The 22,391-nt window shown below is 38.4% G+C and overlaps 1 protein-coding gene across 6 annotated transcripts in view; it reads left to right on the forward strand.

Annotated features, from left to right (window-relative positions):
- Positions 1-22,391, forward strand: part of ATRN (attractin) — a 151,053-nt gene that overhangs the window by 19,039 nt on the left and 109,623 nt on the right. For all 6 annotated transcript variants that reach the window (XM_034640969.1, XM_034640970.1, XM_034640968.1 and 3 more), the window contains exons 2-3: positions 16,402-16,485; positions 20,311-20,424. In XM_034640969.1, the coding sequence (XP_034496860.1) occupies positions 16,402-16,485; positions 20,311-20,424 (198 nt within the window). The remainder of the gene's footprint in view (positions 1-16,401; positions 16,486-20,310; positions 20,425-22,391) is intronic.

Below are 22,391 nucleotides of genomic sequence, written 5' to 3' on the forward strand. Positions count from 1 at the left end.
GGGGGAGTGGGAGAGGAAGAAGCAGTCTCCCGGCAGAGCAGGGAGCCCGATGTGGGGCTTGATCCCAGGACACTGGGATCACGACCTGAGCCAAAGGCAGACGCTTAACGGCTGAGCCGCCCAGGCGCCCCTCAGCTACTTTAATGTCTAGAAATTCCAAGATCATATATGGAAGATTTGTTCTTAATTTGTCATATGTATTAGAATCATTGGGGTGCCTGGGTGGCTTTGTCGATTAAGTGCCTGCCTTTGGCTTAGGTCGAGATTCTGGGATCCTGGGATCTAGCCCCACATCTGGCTGCCTGCTCAGTGGGGAGTCTGCTTCTCCCTCTGTCTCTGCCCCTGCCCCCCTTGTGTGTGCGTGCGCACACACTCTCTCTCTCTTTCTCTTTCTCGCAAATAAATAAATAAAATCTTTTTTAAAAAAAGAATTGTTCATGGAGCTTTTATTTTTTTATTTATTTTATTTTTAATTTTTTTTAGATTTTTTATTTTATTATTTATTTGACAGAGAGAGAGAGACTGCCAGCGAGAGAGGGAACACAAGCAGGGGGAGTGGGAGAGGAAGAAGCAGGCTCCCAGTGGATCAGGGGGCCCGATACGGGGCTTGATCCCAGGACCCTGGGATCACGCCCTGAGCCGAAGGCAGATGCTTAATGACTGAGCCACCCAGGCGCCCCTGTTTGTGGAACTTTTAGAGACACCAATGCAACACTAGATCCCAGCCGAGAGGGGTTTGTGTTGGGGCCCCATCATTTGTGTTTTTTAAAGCTCTGTGGGCAATTTTGATATGTATTCTAGTTGAGAACTCAGTATCAGGGGTTTGAGTAGGGGCTTTGTTAATGTGTTTTGCTTCTTATGTGGTTAGCTTCTTTGCTTAAAGCTGTGACAACAAAGGCCAGAAGCAGCAAATTACTTCATCTGGCCATCTCAGTAAGAGCATTTGAATTTTTATGTGAATTTAAATTATGAAGCAAAATTGAATAGCAGTTTAGTCAGGGCTGAGATCATTAGAGGACTGTTTAGGTAAAATACAGCATTATCTGCACAATGGAATACTATAAAGGGAGGAGCTATAAAAAGGAACAAGGACAATATATATGCTGTGTGGTCATCTTGATAATATACTGTTTAATGAAAAAAGCAAAGAGCAGAACAGTGGTATTGTATGCTACCAGTTTTCAAAGAAGGGGGCCTATAAATATGTAAATAATATTGTTCTGTATATACATAGACCCACCAAAGGAATGGTAAACCAGAAACTAATAAAAATGGTTACTCTAAGGAGAGGGAGTGAGTTGAGTGGAAGAAATAGGTACGGAATCTAGACTTAGAATATACTTTCTTTTGTGGATTACACTTTAGAATCATGTAAATGCCTTACCATATTATTAAAACAAGAATAAATTAAAATGAGAGGAAAAAAGCAATTCAAAAAAATCAAATGCAAAATGAAATAAGTGAACCTAAATGTGTATCATCAGTTCGAGGCTGAAGCATACAGAGTATTTCAAGTGACTTTGAAAGATAGTAATTTGACTGTAAGTTTCTAATAGTATATACCCCTAAGGACAAAGAACTGCAAAGATATCATAAGCTGTTTTTAGTAATCAGATAATTGTAATAATTGGTAATAATATTGGTATTGTTATTCTGGAGGTATGTGTTGTGGGGTTGTAAGTAGTTAGTTTACATTGGATTGAGGCCATAGATTTTGGTGTGGAAATGAGATACAATCAGAGAAATTGGGTAAGAATTCTGGGATCCTAAATTTGATTCAGAAGTATCAGTATGAACTCATGATGTATTTTCATTTTTATTTATTTTATTTATTTTTTTTAAGTAGCCTTCATGCCAAATGTGGGGCTTGAACTCACAACCCTGAGTTCAAGAGTCATGTGCTCTACCAACTGAGCTAGTCAGGCACCCCTGTATTTTCTTTTTTAAAAATGTATTTCCTAGTTCTCTCTTTTAAAAAATCTCAGAAATCCACCTGGACAGCATTAAGCATTTCTAGTTCTAGACTCTGTTCTCTAAATAATAATTCTCACTAGAAGGAAACTAGGGTACCTTGGAAAAAGGGTGCCAGGAAATCTATAAAATGAGCTTGGAACATCTTTTCCTATCACAAAACTACTGGGGAGATTTCTGTTCATATCAGTGGTAGAATACCTTTTTCTAAGCCGACACTCCCAACTGAGAACAACTGGAAAAACTGGAAAATATTTCTTAAAAAACCTGTTTAAAGACTTTGGAAAGTGAGCAAGGCAGATCGTAAGGACTTGAGAGAGCCGTATTTTGGAGAAGGAAAGCTCAGTGGGGTGAGACCAAATTTCAGTATAGCTTTTCCTTTGGAGTGATTGGCTGATTTGAAACGTGCATCTAAGAAGTTGAACAGAGTGGTGGCAGAGAGGCTGAGATTCTAAATAGAGCTTTTGGTAGTTATGCAGAGTCGGGGGACAAAATGGGCTTCAGGACCTGCAAAGAAGGAAGGGCACTGGAAACCACCCAGGCTTTTAGTTGGGAACTCTGAAGAATAGGCTATGCCTTAAGGATTAGCTCTCACAAAGGCTGAAGCCAGCTTTCAAATCACCTCAGTCCTTGATTGGATTAAGGAGACCTGCTCCTAGCTTTATTGCTTCCTAGAAGTAAATGTTAAGTTTTCTCTGGAGAGAGACACCATCAACCATGGATTCAAGTTATCTGTATAGTTTTTATATATTTAGTGAGAATATGTAATATATATTTATATATAACTATATATATTATATGTATATTTGTAACAGAGTATATTATAAAACTTAGTCTGGCATTAAATTAAAATATCCTGATATATAATGAAAATAAAAGAATTGACTAAAAATCAAGAGAGAAAACATAATTGAAGCAGACTCATAGGGAAATTTCCAGTATAGGTGAGATAGTATAGACCCATTTTCTCTGCTAAGTCTAGCTATAAATCCTGAAATTGGTGCAGAAGACAACCAAAGGAGATCTCTGAACAGTTGTAAGAATGTGAGCTGATTGGGGATCACAGGACTAGAAGAACAGTATGGCCATAGGGTATCTTGCATCCCCCCACCCAACAGAAGAAGGCCTCCCAGACCCAGTGCTTCCTGACCCTCTGGCTTAGCAATAGAATGCAGTCCAGGTAGGCTCATTTCTTCCATGAATCAAATGGAACTCCCTCTGAAAACATCAGGCAAGCTTAATATCATCCACAAGGGGAATCAGTTAGGTATCCCACTGAATATAAATGTGGAGACAAAGCACTCTTTTTCCCACCTGTCTTGAGACATCCCTTTTCCACTGAGAGATATCAAGGCAAGTGGGCAGAACTAGTGAGAAAGACTCAGCTACAGCAAACGTTCTGGTCTGGGAAGCATCTTTGTCTTTGAGGACTTCAGGGTCTCCTCCCCCACATAGAGATACCACGGTGAACACTACTGGCAAAAAGGACACAGCTGCAAGTGGCCTAGTCCAGGGAAATTTCTTTGGTTATGTGGGCCTGAGCTTTTTCTCCCCTAGCCAGAGAAACGGGGGCAGGTGGGTGGAACTGTCAAGAGGGACCCAGCTATGGGAAGCAGCATCTTCTGGGAGGCCTCTTTTTCTCTGTGGGCTCACGACTTGCCTTTCCTGCTCAGAGATGCTGGGAAGCTGGGGGTTGGGGTGGGGGGAACCTAGGGCCATCACACCCCTCCCCCACCAAGAAGCACCTGGCAGCCTGGCTTGGGGAAACTCCTTTCATCCCCTCAGGCAGCACCAGCCAGGGACCCATGGGAGCACAGTAGTACCAGATAAACAGAGCAGGCCAGATAACACCACAGAGACTCTGAAAATTAATCTGCCATTGGAATAATAGCCCAGAAAATTGGGTCAAGATCCATATGCTAAAACTAAACAGGGTGACTACCTGCCAAAATAAAATATTTAATAAGACCCTATGTTAGTGACTTCTATTATAATAGACAACATGTTCAAGATACAATAGAAAATGACTTGTCATACCAATAACAAAATAAATGCAACTTTAATTAGAAAAGGCAATCAACAGATACCAACCGAAGATGAATCAGATACTGGAATTTTCTCACAAGAGTTTTAAAGCAGCTGTCATAAAAATGCTTTAAAATCAATTAAAATTGTCTTGAAAAAGATAAAAGTACAAAATCTCAGCAAAGACCTAAATAAAATTAATTAAAACCAAATTACAAATGAAATTAGAACCAAATGGAAATTTTAGAATTGGAAAACACAGTAACAACAACCACCCCCCCAACTTGTTGGATGGGTTCAATTAGTAGAATGACAGTGACAGAGGATAGAATTAGTAAACTTGAGAACTGAATAATAGAGATCCTCCAGTCTAAACAACAGAGAGAAAACAGACTTGAAAAAATGATCCGTGGGACAAAAGATGTAACACTTGTATAATTGGAGTCCCAGATTGAGAGAGAGAGAGAAATGAGAGTGGGGTTGAAAGAGTATTTGAAAGAAATAATGGCTCCAAATGTACCAAATTTGGCAAAAGAAACAAACCTGCAAATCGAAGAAATTGTGAACCCCATACAAACTCAAATTCACACCACGATGCATCATAATCGAACTCTTGAAAAATCTAAAGGTGTGAGATAGATACAAGGTTAAATACACAGAATTTAGTTGCTTTCCTATATACCAGCAACGAAGAAGTGGAGTTTGAAATTAAAAACACAATACCATTTACATTAGCACCAGCAAAAGTGAAATACTTGGGCATAGGTCTAGCAAAATATGTATAAGATCTATATGAGGAAAACTATATACTCTGATGAACAAAATCAAGAACGAAGTACATGGAGATATATTCCCTGCTCATGGATGAGAAGGCTCAATATTGTCAAAGTATCAGTTCTTCCCTTCTTCCCAACTTGATCTATACAGTCAAAATCCCAGTAAATTATTTTGTCGATATTGACAATCTGATTCTAACATTTATATGGAGAAACAGAAAACCCAGAGCAGTCAGCACAGTATTGAAGGAGAAGAACAAAGTTGGAGGACCAATGCTACCTGACTCAGAACTTAACTGTAAAGCTACAGTAATCAAGATAGTGTGATATTGGTGAAAGAATAGACAAATAGATCAAGTATATACTTACAAATAGTTAAGTATCTGCTTACCTAAATATGTTCAATATGTATAAATATGTATAAGTATGTACTTACATATGTATAAATATGTATAAGTATGTACTTACATAAATATATATAGTATAAAAGCCTAGAAACCTAAGGGCAAAGAAGAAGTCTTGAAAGCAGCCAGAGAGAAATGATGAGGAACACCCATGCAGATAACAGATTTGTCATCTGAAACATGGGGGCCAGTGGAAGTAGCACACTATTTCTCAAGTGTTGAAATAAAACAACTGTCATTTGTGAGTTCTGTATTCAGCAAAACTGTCCCTCAGAAATTAAAGGGAAATAGAAACATTCTCAGATGGTGGGAAATGAAAAGAATTTGTTGCTAGCAGATCTATCATTAAAGATAGGGTAAAGGAAGTTCTTAGGAGAGAAATGATAAAAGTATGAATCTTGTAGCATCAAGAAAAAAGAAGGAACAATGGAGAGAGCAGAAACACAGGTATATATAATAGACTCTCCTTTTCCTCCTGAGTGTTAGCAATCATATTTGATGACTGAATAAAAAATACAAAACTGGGAATGCCTGGATGGCTCAGTTGGTTAAGCGTCCCAGCTCTTGATTTTGGCTGAGGTCATGATCTTGCAGTCATGTGATCAAGCCCCGTGTTGGGCTCCTTGCTCAGTGGGGTGTCTGCTTGAGATTCTCTCTCTCCCTCTCCCCCTCCCCCTGCTTGCTCTCTCTCTCAAAGTCTTTTAAAACCATCTGATACTAAATATAATGATATTTTATTTTGTTATTTTTAAAAACATTTTTTTAGGGATTTTATTTTATTTATTTGAGAGAGAATGAGAGAGAGAGCATGAGAGGGAGGAGGGTCAGAAGGAGAAGCAGGCTCCCTGCCAAGCAGGGAGCCCGATATGGGACTCGATCCTGGGACTCCAGGATCATGACCTGAGCTGAAGGCAGTTGCTTAACCAACTGAGCCACCCAGGTGCCCCAAATATAATGATATTTTAAGTGGTGAAGATAGGGGCGCCTGGGTGGCTCAGTCATTTGAGCATCCAACTCTTGGTTTTGGCTAGGTTTGTGATTTTGGGGTTGTGGGATTGAGCCCCATATCGGGCTCTGGGCTGGGCGGAAAGTCTGCTTGAGATTCCCCTATGTGCCCCCCCGCCACCGCTCATGCATGCGCTCTCTCTCAAATAAATAAACTCTTTTAAAAAAATAAAATAAGATGGTGAAGATAAAGGACCTAAATGGAAGTGAGGTTGCCACACTCTACTAAAAGTGGTAGAACATTATTACCAGTAGACTGTTCTAAGTCACATATGTGTCTTCTGGTGCCAACAGTAACCGCTAAGAAAATATACAAAAAGACAAAAACAATATAAATAAATCAAGATGGAATCTTAAAAAATGTTCAAATGACCCACGGGAAGACAAAAAGAGAGAAACAGAATGAGAACCGGAGAAAAATATAAGGCAGATAATAAAGTGGCTTACTTAAGCCCTTAACATATTTGTAATTACTATAAATGTAATAATTACCTAAAATGGAAGTGCAAATTGAATGAAAAAATGTGATCCAACTACATGCTGCTTGTAGAAAAGTCACTTCAAATCCAACAATGTATGTAGGTAGAAAATAAAAGAATGGAAAAGTATACCATGCAAGCATTAATTGAAAAAAATAAAGGGTAGGAATGGCTATATTAATAATTGACAAATTATACTTTAGAGCAAAGAAAATTATCAGAGACAAATAGGAACATTGCATAAAGATAAAATGACAGATTAAATGTGGCCAGGGGTTAAGAATGTGTAGTGTGGGGGGGATGTGGGAGGGAGCTGTAGGTTTACAAAGGGGCGGTATGAGGAGTCCTTGTGTTGGTTCCATTTAGTATCTTGACTGGTGGTGGATGCATGAACCTGCACAGGTGACAAAATTGTGTAGAACTTACACACACGCGCGCGCGCGCAGAAATGAGTAAAAGTAAAACTGTGGACATTTGAATAAGATTGATTTATCAATGTCAGTATTCTAGTTGTGATATTTTACTGTAGTTTTTTAAAATGTTACCATTTAGGGAACTTGGTCAAAGTATATAAGGAGTCACTGTGTATTATTTCTTATAACTGCATGTGAATCTATTATCTCAACTGAAATTTTAATTGTGAAAAAGAAACAGGTTCAGGGAGGCAAGAAGATGTGACAACGAATTGCAGTGTTCGATTCTGGATTGGATCTTGGAATAGAAAAAGGACATTCGTGGAGACACACAAGAGTCAGCAATTAGAATGATTAGAAACAGACTTTGAAATAAATGATCTCTTTAAGAATTTAAATGACTAGATGAACAATTTCAGCTAAGAACTAGAAAATATAAAAAAGAGCAGAAACTGAAGATACAGTAACTGATTTTAGGAATCTTAGATGCAGATGAAGAGAGAATCAATGAACTGTAAGATATGCTGGGAAAACATTCCTAGACGGAAGCTCAGAGAGACAAAGGTCTGAAAAACAGTCTGTCATTTGTGAATTTGATTGTGCTCTCTCTCTTTCTCACACATACACACAATGGTTTTCCTTGAACCATTTGAGAGTAAGATATATAAATATCTCATGGCTCTTGACCCTTTAAATAAAATACTTCAGTGTGTATTTTCTAAGGGAAGTGATCATTTTAAGAGACTTAAATCTTAAGGTACAGTTTTCACCTTCAATATATTTAACATTGATACAATACCTTTATCTAATCTGTTGTTTGTTCTACATTTTGTCAGTTGACCTAATAATGTCCTTTATATTATTTGCTCCCCCCCATTCCAGTACCAGATCCAGTCTAGGGTTGGATACTGCATCTAATTGTTATGTCTCTATAGCCTACTTTAATCTAGAACGTGGGTCAGCAAATCTTTTCTGTAAAGAACCAGATAGTGAATATTTTCTGCTTTGTCTCTGTACAGTTACTCACTTCTGCTCTTGTAACATGAAGTAGCCATTGAGAATAAGTAAGCAAAAGGGCATGGCTGTGTTCCAATAAAATTTATTTACAGGAGCAATCAGCAGGCAGGATCTAGCCTAAGGACTGTAGTTTGCTGACTTCTGATGTAGAACATTTCTGCTGCCTTTCTTCCTTTTTTTTTTTTTAAGTGATATTGACACTCTTTCGTGAATACACCCCCCCCATTTTAATCCAGTTCTTTATTTTGCTTTTGTTTCATATTTCCTCATGGTTAGATTCAAGTTATGCATCCTTAGTCAGAATACTGCATAGGTGAAGGGATGGCCCTTCTCAGGATCTCATACCTGGAGGCATATGACTCCTATATTTCCATTATTTTTTATATTAATTTCGTTCTCTTGTTTGAGGTGTTGTCTGTTTTTTTTTTCCACTGTCTAATTATTATTTTATTCCCTCCTTGCAACCAGTAAGCAATATATGGGGAAATGCTTTAAAACCATGTATATATCCTGCTCCTCGTTAGGTTTTCCTCCTGCTTTTTAACACCCATTGATGTTAAAAATATTTTAACACTCCTCTCTGTAATTAATAGAACAAAGATTTTAAAACACTTGTCCTGATTGACATACAGAGAATACTGCACCATATAGTTACTGTGCTCTTCAGAATATTCATGAATCAAAAGGGAAATTACCCTGGGAATTTGAAATTTTGAACTGAATGATAATGAAAGTATTATATGTCAGAACTATGGGTACAACTAATGCAATGCTGAGAATGAAAGGGTTTTAAATGCATACACTAAAAAAGAAGAAAGGTTGGAAGTCAGTGATCTGTTTTCAACTCAAGAAAATAGAAAAACTGCAAAATATACTCAATCTATTAGAGTAGAAAAAACCAAATTGAGGGGAGCCTGGCTGGCTGAGTTGGTGGAGTGTGTGACTCTTGATCTCAGGGTTGTAAGTTCCGAGCCCCATATTGGGTATAGAGATTACTTAAAGAAAATAATAATAATAAAATAAAAAAAAAAAATATATATATGACAAAATTGATAAACTGCTGGAGAGATTGATAAAGAGTTAAACAAATTACTGATCAGTAATGATAAAGAGGACATCACTATAGAGCCTACATGCATTGGAAAAATCATAGGATATTAGTTTATTACAGTAAATTTGAAAAATTTAGATGAAATGGCTAACTCTAGTAAAATCAACTTGCTTAAAAGAAAACTCCAGGCCCAGATGGCTTTACCAGTGAATTCTTCCAAACTTTTACAAGAGAAATATCACCAATCTTACACAGAATCTCCTACAGATAGGAAAATAAGTGAAATTCCTTTCCTATTTTTATACAACCAGCATAATTTTGTTATCAAAACCTGACAAATAAGCAGGTCAGTCTAAATTTATGAAGCTGTAAAAACATTTAAAATATTTGCAAACTGTATCCAGCAAAATATAAAAAGAATCATGACCAACTTGGGTTTATTTGAGAAATTCAATGTCAATTTAATATTTGAAAATCAGTATCATTCACAGCATTAATAGAATAAAGAGAAAAGGCAAATGATCATTAGATACACAGTTTTTTAAATAACTAGAATTCAATACTAACTAATGTTAAAAATCTTTAATAAACTGGGAATAGAAAGTACTTCCTTAATCTGTTAGTAAGTAAGGCTTTTGCAAAGAATTTAGGGTAAATATCACACTGTCTGGTGAAATACTGAAAGTTTTCCCTTGAGATTGAGAACAAGACATCACTAATTCTTACCAATCACCAATTCTTTTCCGTATCATAATGGGGTTCTTAACTAATTGTAATAAGGCCAGAAAAATAATAAAGTCATAAATATTTAAAGGAAAAAAAATGAAAGTTTTTTGTTTGTTGGTTGGTTTTTTGGTTTTTTTTTTTGACAGAGATTATGCTTGTATTATTCATAGGTTTTGCCTGGGATAACCAGGAGAATGGTGTTACCGTCATAGAGATGAAAATTTCATTGTTAAAAATATATATAGGTGGTATTTAAAGTTTTCTGATGGTATGAGATCCATATGTCTTTGTGCAGAGAAGCAGTTTGAGGTGGAGCCCTGGGGCATTCCTACAACTAGAGACTGACTGGGACAAGCAGGTGGACTTATCAGAGGGGACTGAAAAGAAGCTGTGAATTAGGAGTGGGAGGGGGGTTTGGAAACCAAGTGAAGAAAGTGTTTTAAGAAAGAGGGAGGCATCAACTATTTCAAGTGCTCATATACCTTAACTAAAGGATTTTGAGGGGGGCTGGGGAAGTAGGGTTAAAGCCTCGCTGGAATGGGTTAAGAAATTAGTAGGTGAGGGAGCTATCAGTGAGAGTAGATAGTTCTCAAGACTTTTGCTGTAAAAGCACAGAAGTGGCAGCATGAGAGGAACATAAAATGAAGGAAGTTTATATTTTAAGAAGGGAATCCGATAGCTCATCTCATGCTGATCCAGTAGAGAGAAGTGTGGGGTTGGGGTTGGAATTAGGTTTGTTCTGCTGTTGCCTTTGATTGAGTAGAATTTGAGAATTTTGGACCCAGGTAGAGGATTTAACCCTCGATGAATTTAGATAGTTTATTCTTTGTAACTAGGGACAAAACATGCATTTAGTAATGGGAAGAAAATATAGTTCTCCTAATTTATTTCGTCTTCCACTACTGTTCACTTGGTGTCGTTAAGATGCCAGGCACGCTTTTAGGCACTGGAAATAGTGAACAGAAGAGACAAAAATCTTTACTGTTACGAAGTTGACATTCCACTGGGGGAAAATTCACGTGAAATGAGTAAAGCAATCGACTGATCATCAGTTGAAATTGAAAAGAGGAAAGAGGGTTTGGGAAGTTGAGAGATAATGAGGTATAAAAGTGAATTGGCCAGGAAAATGGAAGGATTGTTGTCCTGCAGTGCTGAGAACCTATTTGAGATGTGTGTTCATAAACATGAAGCGAGACCAGTCAACACAATGTTGTGTCTTTAGTTTTATCCATCTACATGGTTGCACATACAGAGGAAGCAGAGTTGGGTTCAACCAGGTTTATAGTTTGCCATATGTGTAGCTTCAGCTTGCTAAGATGCCGTTGAGTGTACAATGCACCCTTATCTTGTGTGCTGCTAAGAAAGAAAAAAACACTTCCTTTAAACTGTGACATGCCATTAATTTTATAGTACATCCTGATTTCTGAGCCATTAGGGGAGAAGTATTCATTGTAGAATTGGTAAAATTAGTAGTTAGGATGGTTTTACTTGAAAGCAACAGAAAGTCGAAACATAAATGGATTTTAGCCATGAAGAGGAGCCAAGAGGGATATGAGGAACATGGCAGCCTGATGGGAACATGGCAGCTGAAATGAGGCTTGGTTCCTTGGTTCTCCCAACTCCAAGCACTCTGTCTGCTTCTCTTGAGCCAGCTTGCTGGGGGGACCTATCAGAAACTGTAGGATCTAAGATCTGTTGTGATCCTCCCAGACAGAGAACTGGTGTATAGCTGGGCCAGTGTAGCAAGGGACAAAGACCATGATGTGTGATGTATAGTAGATCTTTGTGACCTCCACAAGGTCGATATATTGCTAAATGGATGAGCAGAATCTTACCTGTGCTTGAGGCAAGAGTACTGGGAGACCTGGGAGCAGTGAAGATTCATACCTTGATGATGTATAAAACTGTTCTATAGTGATAGAAAGATCAGTGTTGGGAGAGATTAACTGCAAAGTGGTGTGAAGGAACTTTGGGGGGTAACAGACCTGTTTCATGTGCTGTTTGGGAGGGTTCCGCATGTGTATACATTTGTCACAACTCAAGAATTGTACATTTAAGGTGCCATTTATTGTATATAAATTATTCCTCACTACGACTAATTTAAAATTTTGGTTGGAAAGAATCAAATCAGTATGGCAGTCACACTAAATGTGAAAAATTATATTGTGCCGGTAAAACTGTTGGACTAGGTTAAGAAACAAAACCTAACCATGTCCTGTTTAGAAGAAGAGCTTTTGAAAACTTGAGAAGGAAATATGAAAAATACAGAGTTGGATAAAGATCTATGGCCCAAGAAAACAACAACAAAATATCAGTAATTATAATAATAGACAAGGTGAAACATGAACGTCAAACTATGTAAATGGTTATTATAATGATAAAAGGGACAATTTATGAAGATCTAATAGTTACAAGCTTATACGGCTAAATAGCTGAATACATAAAGCAAAAATAACATGGCAAATGTGTCATGGTATGGGATTTTAATACACCTTTCTCAGAAATAGATCTAGTAAGTAACAGGTGAGAATATAAGGGAGTTGAATAGTGCATTCAATAAACTGAATTGCACATCAATAGCAGTTTATATTCCTACAATAGATTGTCTTTTTTTTTTTAATGTGCAAAGAACTTTGGTCAGAGATTATCAATGTCCTACATACTTGATCACAAGGAAAATCTAAACAGGTGAGAAAAGTTGAGGTGTTTTTTTTTTTTAATAGGCCACATTGCTTGGTAATAATACTAATAATTAGAAGGAAATAATTATAAGGTGACTCCTTTGAAACCTGCCTCCTATGGAGGGTTCCCCTGTTTTCCCTGTTTTTGTTTCTAGTGTACAATCACCCTCAGTGTATTCTTGAATTGGAAACTTGGTAGAAGCAAGGAGTTATTAATTCTCTGTATTTCCGGTTTCATATTGTTCAAGAGTCTTTATGTTTCAATCGGATGCCTTTGTGTGACTGCTGGTGAAGTGAGCACAGGCAGTACTGGTGTCTGTACCTGGATCACCAGGGATGGTACAAAGCTTGACCTGAAAGTGTAGTTGATGTTCCTGACCTTCCCTTTTCAATAAACTCGTATTGGCCATTCCCTAGAACTTGGAGAATTTCAAGTTAATGATTTAAAAGAAACAAGAATACCGAATACAGGGGGACGTGGAGAATAGCATGCTGTCACGTACTGCTGGTGCAAATGTGAATTGTTACAGCCATTTTGGAAATAATTTGGCAGCTTGGTTAACAATTAAAATTCATCTTCCTTTGGCCCAGTAATCCTCCTCCTAAGATTCTATTCTTAGAAATTAAAGCACAAGTAAGGCCATATGTATAGGGATATTTATTGCAGCAATGTGCATAATGCCAGCTGACTGAAAACAAAATGAATGTTAGTAGGAGAAAGGCAGAAAAAAAATGCTACCTCAATAGGTTAGAAGATTATGCTTCATGGAAAAAGTGAATTAGACTAATACCTGTTTAGTTGAAGAGATTCTCACAGTTTTGTTGTGTGAGAAAAGGAAGATGCAGAAAAGTTTGTATAATAATTTGTGTAGCCAAAAATTAATTGAAGAGAACTGTGCATATATCATGGGCTCATGAGTATGAAGAAAAATAATTAAGAATGCTTACTAGGTAGTTAAATGTTTATTTTAGTGTGGGGCGGGTGGAAGTTCTTTGGGAGAGAAGTTACAAAAGGAGAATTGTTCTTTAGTTGATAAAAGGCTATCTGTGATCATAACTATTCATTATTTGTAAAATTATATAAATGCTTGACTTAAAGATACTAAGTGAATATTTAAAATTAAAACGACCTATTTTCTAAATGTGATGCTGATTTGCAAAGACCCGAGTATGTCTATGTATGTGAAATTCATAGAACTCTTAGGAGCAAAACAAGCATAATAGAAAGCCAGAAAACTTTCTGAACTAGAAGAGCCTAAAGTGTGTCCACACACATACACACAGTGAACCAGTAACCAGTGGGAAATTTATTAGCCCATAAACCTGGAGTCACCTCTGTGGTTGGTTGGTTGGTACTGCTCTTCATGGACCTTTGCATTCCTTTGGTTTGTCATTCTTGGTGTTGGCTTTGTGTTCAACCTTGTAGCAGGACGGCTGCTTTGCTGAGATGGAGTTCGGGGCACAAATTGGTTATAACGCCTGTGAGAGGAAGGGGCAGGTACCAAAATTGGCCAAAGGAAGAAGTTGAGCTTCAGTGCAGGCCTGACAAAGGGGAGCTTCGAACAAAGGATTGTCAGAGTTCTTTCATGTTGGGTTGAAATGCTCCAGCCTTTCTACCCTCTATGGTGTGAGCTGCCCTGGGCAGGGCGTGACCCCGGGGCAAGGCAGCTCCTGAAGGAACTGACACGTGGAGGCTGCTTGTTGACGAGGCAGTAAGTCCTTCCTCAAAGGGGAGATTATGTGATACATCTCCCTGTCCACCACACTGTTTTTCTTAAGAATGAAAAAATAGTTCCTGGAAGCCCTGCGTCAAGACTTGCCCTCACATCTAAGTATTAGATTACATGCTGTGACAGAGACTAGTAATGACCCTTCTTTGCCTTTCTCCACTTTGTTAGTAAAGGGAATCCTGATTTTTCATTGAGTACATGGTCATCTGGAATAATGGCTACATTTCTCAGCCTCCCTCTACATTTAAACATGTCAGTAACTTTTGGCTGATAGGATGTAAGTTGAATTGTCTCATTTGACTTGGAGGGGATGTGCACCTTGTGTTCTTTTCCTCTCTACTTGGTAGAATGTGGGAATAAAAGCTGGAGTTGGAGCCACCGTCTTGGATTATGAGATGGAAGCCACATGTTGATGACAGAGCAACAAGACAGAAGAGCATTAGGTCCCTGATGAGATGACAGAAATCCCTTATGTACTCTGTATATCTTTCCTTTGGACTTTATATCTTGGTTAAGCCATTACTAATTAGTTTTTCTGTCAGTTGCGTTAGGACCTAATCTTAACTGATACACATTTCTAATCAGTTATTGGCAGGGGGCACAGAAAACCATGTTTGGCTCAGACTAACATTTTGGGGGTAAAATGGATATTGGGAGTAAGGCATGGAGATATAAGTAACCAGATAACTACAGTAGAGGGAGAAAAGGAGGGAAGAAGCGAAGGGATTTGCAGGTGGTGATAACTGTGATGGACCATGGAATCTTAACTAGGCAAGTGGGAAAGTCAAATGTGGGTGGTGGGTGATGAACATGAAGAAGTGATCAGTGGATTGGAGGTCCCCACAGGGCTGATGACTTCCTGGAAAAGGGGAGCTAGGCTAAACTTGAGACGTAAGAGATGGTGGTTATAACATAGGATGCCTAAAATGAAGATTTTGTTGCTTTTGCTGTCACAGATAATGGCAGGAAGTGGATGACTAATGTGGGGTGGAGGAAAAGACCGTTAATGGTGAAGTTAAGAAATGGAGAGCTTAGGTTCTGATTGGAACATCTTGGATGTTGATGTAGTTGAATGGAAGGCAGTGAACTAGATGCTGATATCAGTGGGTGAGAAGGAGTAACTGGGATGTCAGTAGTTAACTCAGAAAGTAGGGGAGGCAGATCCAGAGGAGAACATCTGTTTCAGAAAGGCTGACATTGGTGACGGATGACAGAGGAAAAATGATCTGGAAACAGCAGTGAGGAAGGAAATAGCATCCTTCTTAAATATTAAAAAGTTATATATAGCAAAAGATAACAGACACGAAATATAAAGAAAAAAGCAAACTGAGAAAGTATATTTATAGTGTATTTAACATGCAGATGGGAGCTCCTTAATATAAAAAGAGCTCCTAAACATTAATTTGAAAAAGACAACTTGGTGGCAAAGTGGGCACAAAATATGGAATTTTAATTCACAAAAGAGGAAATGCAAATGACCAAAACATACGAGAAGATATTCAAGTTTCAGGGTTAATACCAGCCAAAACATGAATGAGATTATCAGTTCATGCCTATCATATCGGCAAGACCTAAAAATATTGACAAACTTCAGATTCGGCAGGAGTGTGGGAAGGCAGGTGCTGATGGACACTGCTCCTGGGTGGGGGGTGGATTGCCTCCAGAAGCAAGATGAATGTGATGGGTCCCTTGTGTGTGTGGCTTGATGTGCTTGTGCAACTCAGTTATGTTCTCCACAGTGTTACTGTATTAAATACACTTTAATTGTACCTGTGACTGTATGATCTTACTTTTTAAAAACCAACTCATATTTATCAGTACGTTCTTGTAGCCATTTTCATGGTACAAAGTATGGATTTCTTATCTTAGCTAGAAAGATTGAGATATGTTTTTGTTTACTCCTGTTGGTTTTAATGTATTTGTCTCCCCTTTTCTTAAGTTTATGGCAAGTACTCTTTTCACCCAGATTTGTATACACTGACTATAACTATCCAATGATTTTATTCTGGTTATACATTAATGTACCCACTATGCTTGAATTGAGAATTAAGAAAGATATCGATATGTGAAATTTTGATGGACTTAAGTGTTGTTTGGTTTTTTTTTTTTACTTTGCATTACAGACTAACTGGATCTTCTGGGTTTGTAACAGATGGACCTGGAAATTATAAATATAAAACGAAGTGCACATGGCTCATTGAAGGACAGTAAGTAATAATGGCTGGTTTAATTTTTTTTTTTCCTGAGCTCAGTGTGGCATTACTTTTTTTACAAGTAAAATTAACAATCTATCACATAAAGTACTTAAAATATTTTTTATTTGATAACTTTTCATCTAAGTGAATTTGATTTTATTTTTCTTAATCTTCATCGTTAATCTGAAAAGAAGTTTTGTGTTGATTTAAAGCTATGAATGAATTGTACACACCAGAAATTTGTATATTGTCAATTATAATAGTTAAAACTGTTGAGTATTTGAAATGGTTTGCTTAAAACTGTAGGAAATTACAATATTATATCATTTTTGTAAGTACCTGTTTTTATCGTGGACAGGAAAATACATATAACTGTTACCTGTTCAAATGGCTTCTTCTCTGGGCCTCCTGTACCCTCCAGCTCTTGCCTTTTCCTTCTCTTCATGGCAATTTTTTTTTTTTTAAGTCGGCTCCATGGTGGACATGGAGCCCAGTATAGGGCTCGAACTCATGACCCTGAGATCAGAATCTGAGCCAAAATCAAAAGAGTTAGTTGCTTATTTGACGGAGCCACCCAGGCGCCTCTCTTAATGGCAGATCTTTAAAGCAGAGTTTCTCAAGCTTTGTGGTCTCAGGACCCCTTTTATACTCTTAAATTTAGAGAATTCCAAATAACTTTTGTTTATGTGGGTTATATCTGTGTTCATCATATAATAAATTAATACTAAGGAAATTCTTCATTAACTCATTTAAAAGCAATGATAAGCCTACTACATGTCAGCAAATATGACATATTTTTATGAAAAAGGAAACCCTATATTTTAAAAAAAATCAGTGAAAAGAATGGTATTGTTTCACGTTTTTGTAAAATTTCTTCTGTGTCTGGCTCCGTAGAAGATAGGTGGATTATTATATTTTCCTCTGCATTTACTTTGTTACAATATTTATTGTGGTTGAAGAATGTGAAGAAAATTAGTCTTCACTTGAATATGTAGTAGGAAAAGGAAGGAGATTTTAATAACCCTTATAAATAATTTTGGGTAGTCTTCTTTGATACTACATCAAAGCTTGACAAGTGCTAATTTCCTAAAAGTAAATTGCAGTGTGGAATCTGAAACAATGTTTATGAACTTCTGGAACTTAAGTTAAAATCTCTTGGTTTTCTTGTACTTCAGAATGGATCTTTAACCCTTAACAGGATATATGGGTTATTTGGAAAATCATCGTTCACTGAGTTATGCAGATCTTCCAGATTTTGATATACTGCATGATATAACCTGAAAAAGAAATCACTTGGTTAACGTCACCATTAATCTCATCAGAAAGTTTGAAGCTTTGGGAAGTTGTATCTGGGTGGCAGATGCAAATTTCCATAACTCTAATTATTGCTTGAAAGCTTACATTTTATCTTTGGCAACAAATGCTGTCAGTGGTTTTCTCTGAAGTGACCTGCTTTGTTCATTTTTAAGAAAGTATCTACCAAATATACAAATCTGGGTAACCATAGTTTGTTGTTCTTTTAAGTAAAAATGATAGATGGCATTCCGGGAAAAAGCAACTAGCTCAGCTCACCACCCAAACAGTTGCACGAGTGGTTTTCCTTGAGACCACTGTCCTGTGTTAGGCAGCAGAAATGCTTTGTCGGTGCTTCCTGTCTTGTCATGTGGAATATTCAAAAGATATGTACTCATGGGTCAAGATTTAATGAAATTAATAGTTTTTACGCGTAATAAAGATATCCTTACACGAAACCCATTTTTCCTTTTTCTCTGAGCATGTAGTGGTGAAGAGTAACAGTGATTACTGGTCCAGTTTGGTGCTTCCGCCTTGCTCTGTCCTAAGGTGCCAGCAGGTTCTTTCACCCACCATCGCTTCTGCACCGTTAGTAAATGCCAATGTGCTGATAAGGGCACGTGATATTTTAGGATTATCGTGAACATAGATTTGACCTCTCAGACCGCCTAAAAGAGTCCCAGGGCCCCTCCCTGCATTGTGAGGCCCACAGTTCAGGAACTGTTGCTTTAAAGAGTTGTTTGCCCCTGTGCTTTCTATCAGTTCATTGCTATCTGACCTCCTTCTGCAGCATTCCTCTGGAGGTGCTCCTGGTGGTTGTTCCTCCTCAGCCTAAGCAAAACCTTTAACTCCTTCTTCCCTCATCCCCATATTCAGCCTATCAGTAAGATCTGCCCGTTTTCCCTCTAGAATGTCTTCCCAGTCCATCTGCCTTCTCCTTTTCATCTTCATCTCTACAGTTGTTGTGAGACACCAATCATCCTGTCTTTCCTGGGCCATGCGGTAGCCTTGAAATTGGCCTCCCAGCTTTTGCTGTTGCCCCTTTGCCCATCTCTCACTTCTTATCTCATGAGGTGTCCTCTGTTTGCTGTGTTTCAGACACACTGATTTTCTTCGTGTTGCTTGGACACATCAACCTCTTTCTCACTTGCACTTTCAGACTGTGCTGTTCCCTGTCCTTTTCACATGGCTTATCTCTTGTCATTCTCATCTCTTCCAAAGGTTTCTGGGGTAGTTCCCTACCACCTATTGTACACGTCACATTCCTTTCATGTCTTCACGGTAGCCATCATCAGCCGAGTTAACTTGTTTGTGAACTTATTTGGTTGTTTGCTTAGTTAGAGATGTTAAGTAGATGAGTGTGGGGTAGAGGGAAGGCCTAGGCTGGAGACATATAATTAGGCATCACCAGGATATAAATGGTGCTGATATTACCAAGAGGTTTTTGAGTGGAGTGTTTGGGTGGAAGCCAGGTTTGCGAGCAAAGAGGGTGAGTGGGATGTGAAGAAACAGAGAAAGCGGAGTCTTGTGTGGAGGTTCACTATCTTCAGAGAGAGGGATAGGTTGGGTAGTAGCTGGAAGGAGAGTTGAAGTTTGACGTTTTTATGTTTTGTTGTTTTTTGTAAAATATGTGAGACTTAGGGAGATTTAAATGAGGATGTGGAAAGTTCCAGATGAGAGGGAGAGGTGAAGTGTTTGAGAGGTGGACAGAGGAAGGGACAGACGTATATGTTTTGGAAAATGGGGTGTTGAGAGATTTTTGTCTGGGTGCTGAGCTTAAGCAGGGAGGTGGGACCAAATGGTTTGAAATAGTAGTTGGGAGTGAGCAGAAATTGTGGAGGAGAGAGAGAATGAGTAGTAGCACTGCTGGCAGATTTGAAGTGCCAGTTGGAAGTTGGTGAGCTGTGATCAGTCCTGAAACCAGCCTACCTGGTGGTCTCGAGGACCTCTAGCTGTGATCAGTCCTGAAACCAGCCTACCTGGTGGTCTCGAGGACCTCTAGAGGACCCAGTGGNGTGCCAGTTGGAAGTTGGTGAGCTGTGATCAGTCCTGAAACCAGCCTACCTGGTGGTCTCGAGGACCTCTAGAGGACCCAGTGGTAGGCTTGGTTTTCTGCATTAAATCTAAGACCAGGCCTTTGCCAGGTAGTTCCATGGAAGGGCAGAAGGGTAGGCAAGTATAGAGAACTGGCAGTGGCGTTTGTGAAATGACGTAGTGTGGAATCTGAGGTTGAGTAAGGAAGGAAGTGCCAAAACAGAAGGGCCAGTGGGTCGGTTCACAGGCTGCTGAGGAAGAGCCGCTGGATGGACTGCAAGGCCCAGGGAGGCAGAGAGCCTGGTGATTTTGTTTACCATTGCGTGCTTAGCGGTCTCTTGCACATGGTAAGTATGAAATAAATTGTCAGCAAATGAAGGGATGTCGTTTATGTACTGTTCATTTCTTCTCTCCCTGTAAGTTCTTTAAAAATCGATCTCTCTCTGTTTTCTCATCAAATGTTTTATACTTATGATGATGATTATAAACTGCTTTTCTTGTTCTTTTCAGGCCAAATAGAATAATGAGACTTCGTTTCAATCATTTTGCTACAGAGTGTAGTTGGGACCATTTATATGTTTATGATGGAGACTCAATTTATGCGCCACTAGTTGCTGCCTTTAGGTAAGTTTTGTCACCAAAGTCCTAGTTAATCATTATTTGATTTCTGAATTCAGACTTACCTCCTAGATCGCAAGCTTTTATTATTGCTTACCACCTTTATTTCATGGAGAGGGTACTAGTTCTGGAATCCTCTGTCGCTAGTGCGCTAGGCCTGCCTTGGGTTCCTTTAGCCACTGGTAAGTTTCTGGGCAGAGGGCTGGACCTCTCTTTTCAGGTTCCTGATCTATAAAACTGTGGTGGTAGTATCAAGCTCACTTCCTTCTTACGGTGGTGGTGAAGTTTACATTAAAAAAATGTTTTGTGAGTAATATATTGGGTATTATTTCTGTGAAAAATTTAAATCACAAACCACAGGCACCTCGACCCTTGTGTTTCTCATTGCATAGGCCTTCAGGAGTTATTTTTTGAATCCAGATCTAGCGTGTGTGTGTGTGTTTATATATATGCATTAATATGAGTGAGGGAAACTTTTTGGAAGAATACGCAGAAATGAAGAGTAACCTGTGGAAAATGAGGAAAATACCAATTATGTANCCCTTGTGTTTCTCATTGCATAGGCCTTCAGGAGTTATTTTTTGAATCCAGATCTAGCGTGTGTGTGTGTGTGTTTATATATATGCATTAATATGAGTGAGGGAAACTTTTTGGAAGAATACACAGAAATGAAGAGTAACCTGTGGAAAATGAGGAAAATACCAATTATGTATTTTTTTAAACAAGTGTATTCCCTATTAGTAGTTAAACAAAACAGCTTAGCACTAAATATATGCTCTCTGTTGTTTGGGCATTTCAGTTTTTATTAGCAGCAAGTAGCTGTGTTGTTCATTATGTTTTTGACTACATGGGAGTTCAAAACCATCCATTTTTCTTCCTTTCACTTGATAGAGGATTTATAAAATATATTTTTCTAAAATGTACATCCCCTTAGAGAGCCATAGCTGTCAGTTTTTCATCTGCAGCTGACTTTCTGGATTTCTCTCTCTCAGACATTTTATTTCCCTGACTTTAAAAAGAAACCAATTCAGCAAATATTTTTTGTATTCCTCACCTGGGGCTAGTCTAGTTGATGTTTCATGTCAGTGAGGAGGTAACAGAGAGTAAACAGTACACAAGCAGCCCAAGGACACAGGAAATCAGGGGACTAATGTGCCCTTATATTTTTCTACTTCCTTTGGCTTAGATTTCTCTCCAGCATATCTTTGAACTGAGAACCTAGGTCATTTTCTGGGTTTCAAAGTTTCACTAATGGAGCCAAAGAGCGGGGTAGATAGGCCATGCTAAGCATTAAAATGTCATCGTCCAAGTGTGGGGTGGACATATTTTTATGCCAGAATTTGAAGCATACTTTGGGTTATGGCAAGCGGCACTCCAAATTTCAACACATGCATGGAAATTGTCTATATTAGGGTGCTCTCATGATAATACTTGCTGGGGGTTCCCTTGACACTGAGTTCGTGAATCAGAATTCATGGAGTCCCTATCATGTGCTGGGCACTTTGACTCAGGTCTTCAGTAGCCCTTGTGGGAACATCAGCCATATAGGTGCATCGCCCTGTGGCTCCCCTGGACTGTGTATTTGATGAGCACACACGTGAAACAAGAGCAACAGCAAAGCAAGCAGGAGGCTTTAATTTTTCTAGTCATTGACTTCTGAGAGAAGCCAAAGTGTATGTACAAATAACAGGAAGATTTTTCTTTCTCTAAAAAAGCTGGTTAACTGGTAACATAAATTAACACATTGATTATTTTAAAATTTAAACTTACAACATATTTAGTGTGAAGTTTCTAAAATGATAGTGAACAAATATGTGTTTAAAAATGGAAATTTGCCTGAAACGCAAAACCCCTAAAGCAGTGATGTACAGAAAACCTTGAAAACCACTGTTGAAGCCATAAGGGCGCTGTCACAAGATGGGGGGTAAGGAGTGCTGCTGGGTCAGGAGAGCTTTGGAGGGAAGAATCAATCT

The sequence above is a fragment of the Ailuropoda melanoleuca genome, chromosome 13 (assembly GCF_002007445.2).
Source record: "Ailuropoda melanoleuca isolate Jingjing chromosome 13, ASM200744v2, whole genome shotgun sequence".
Classification (NCBI taxonomy): domain Eukaryota; kingdom Metazoa; phylum Chordata; class Mammalia; order Carnivora; family Ursidae; genus Ailuropoda; species Ailuropoda melanoleuca.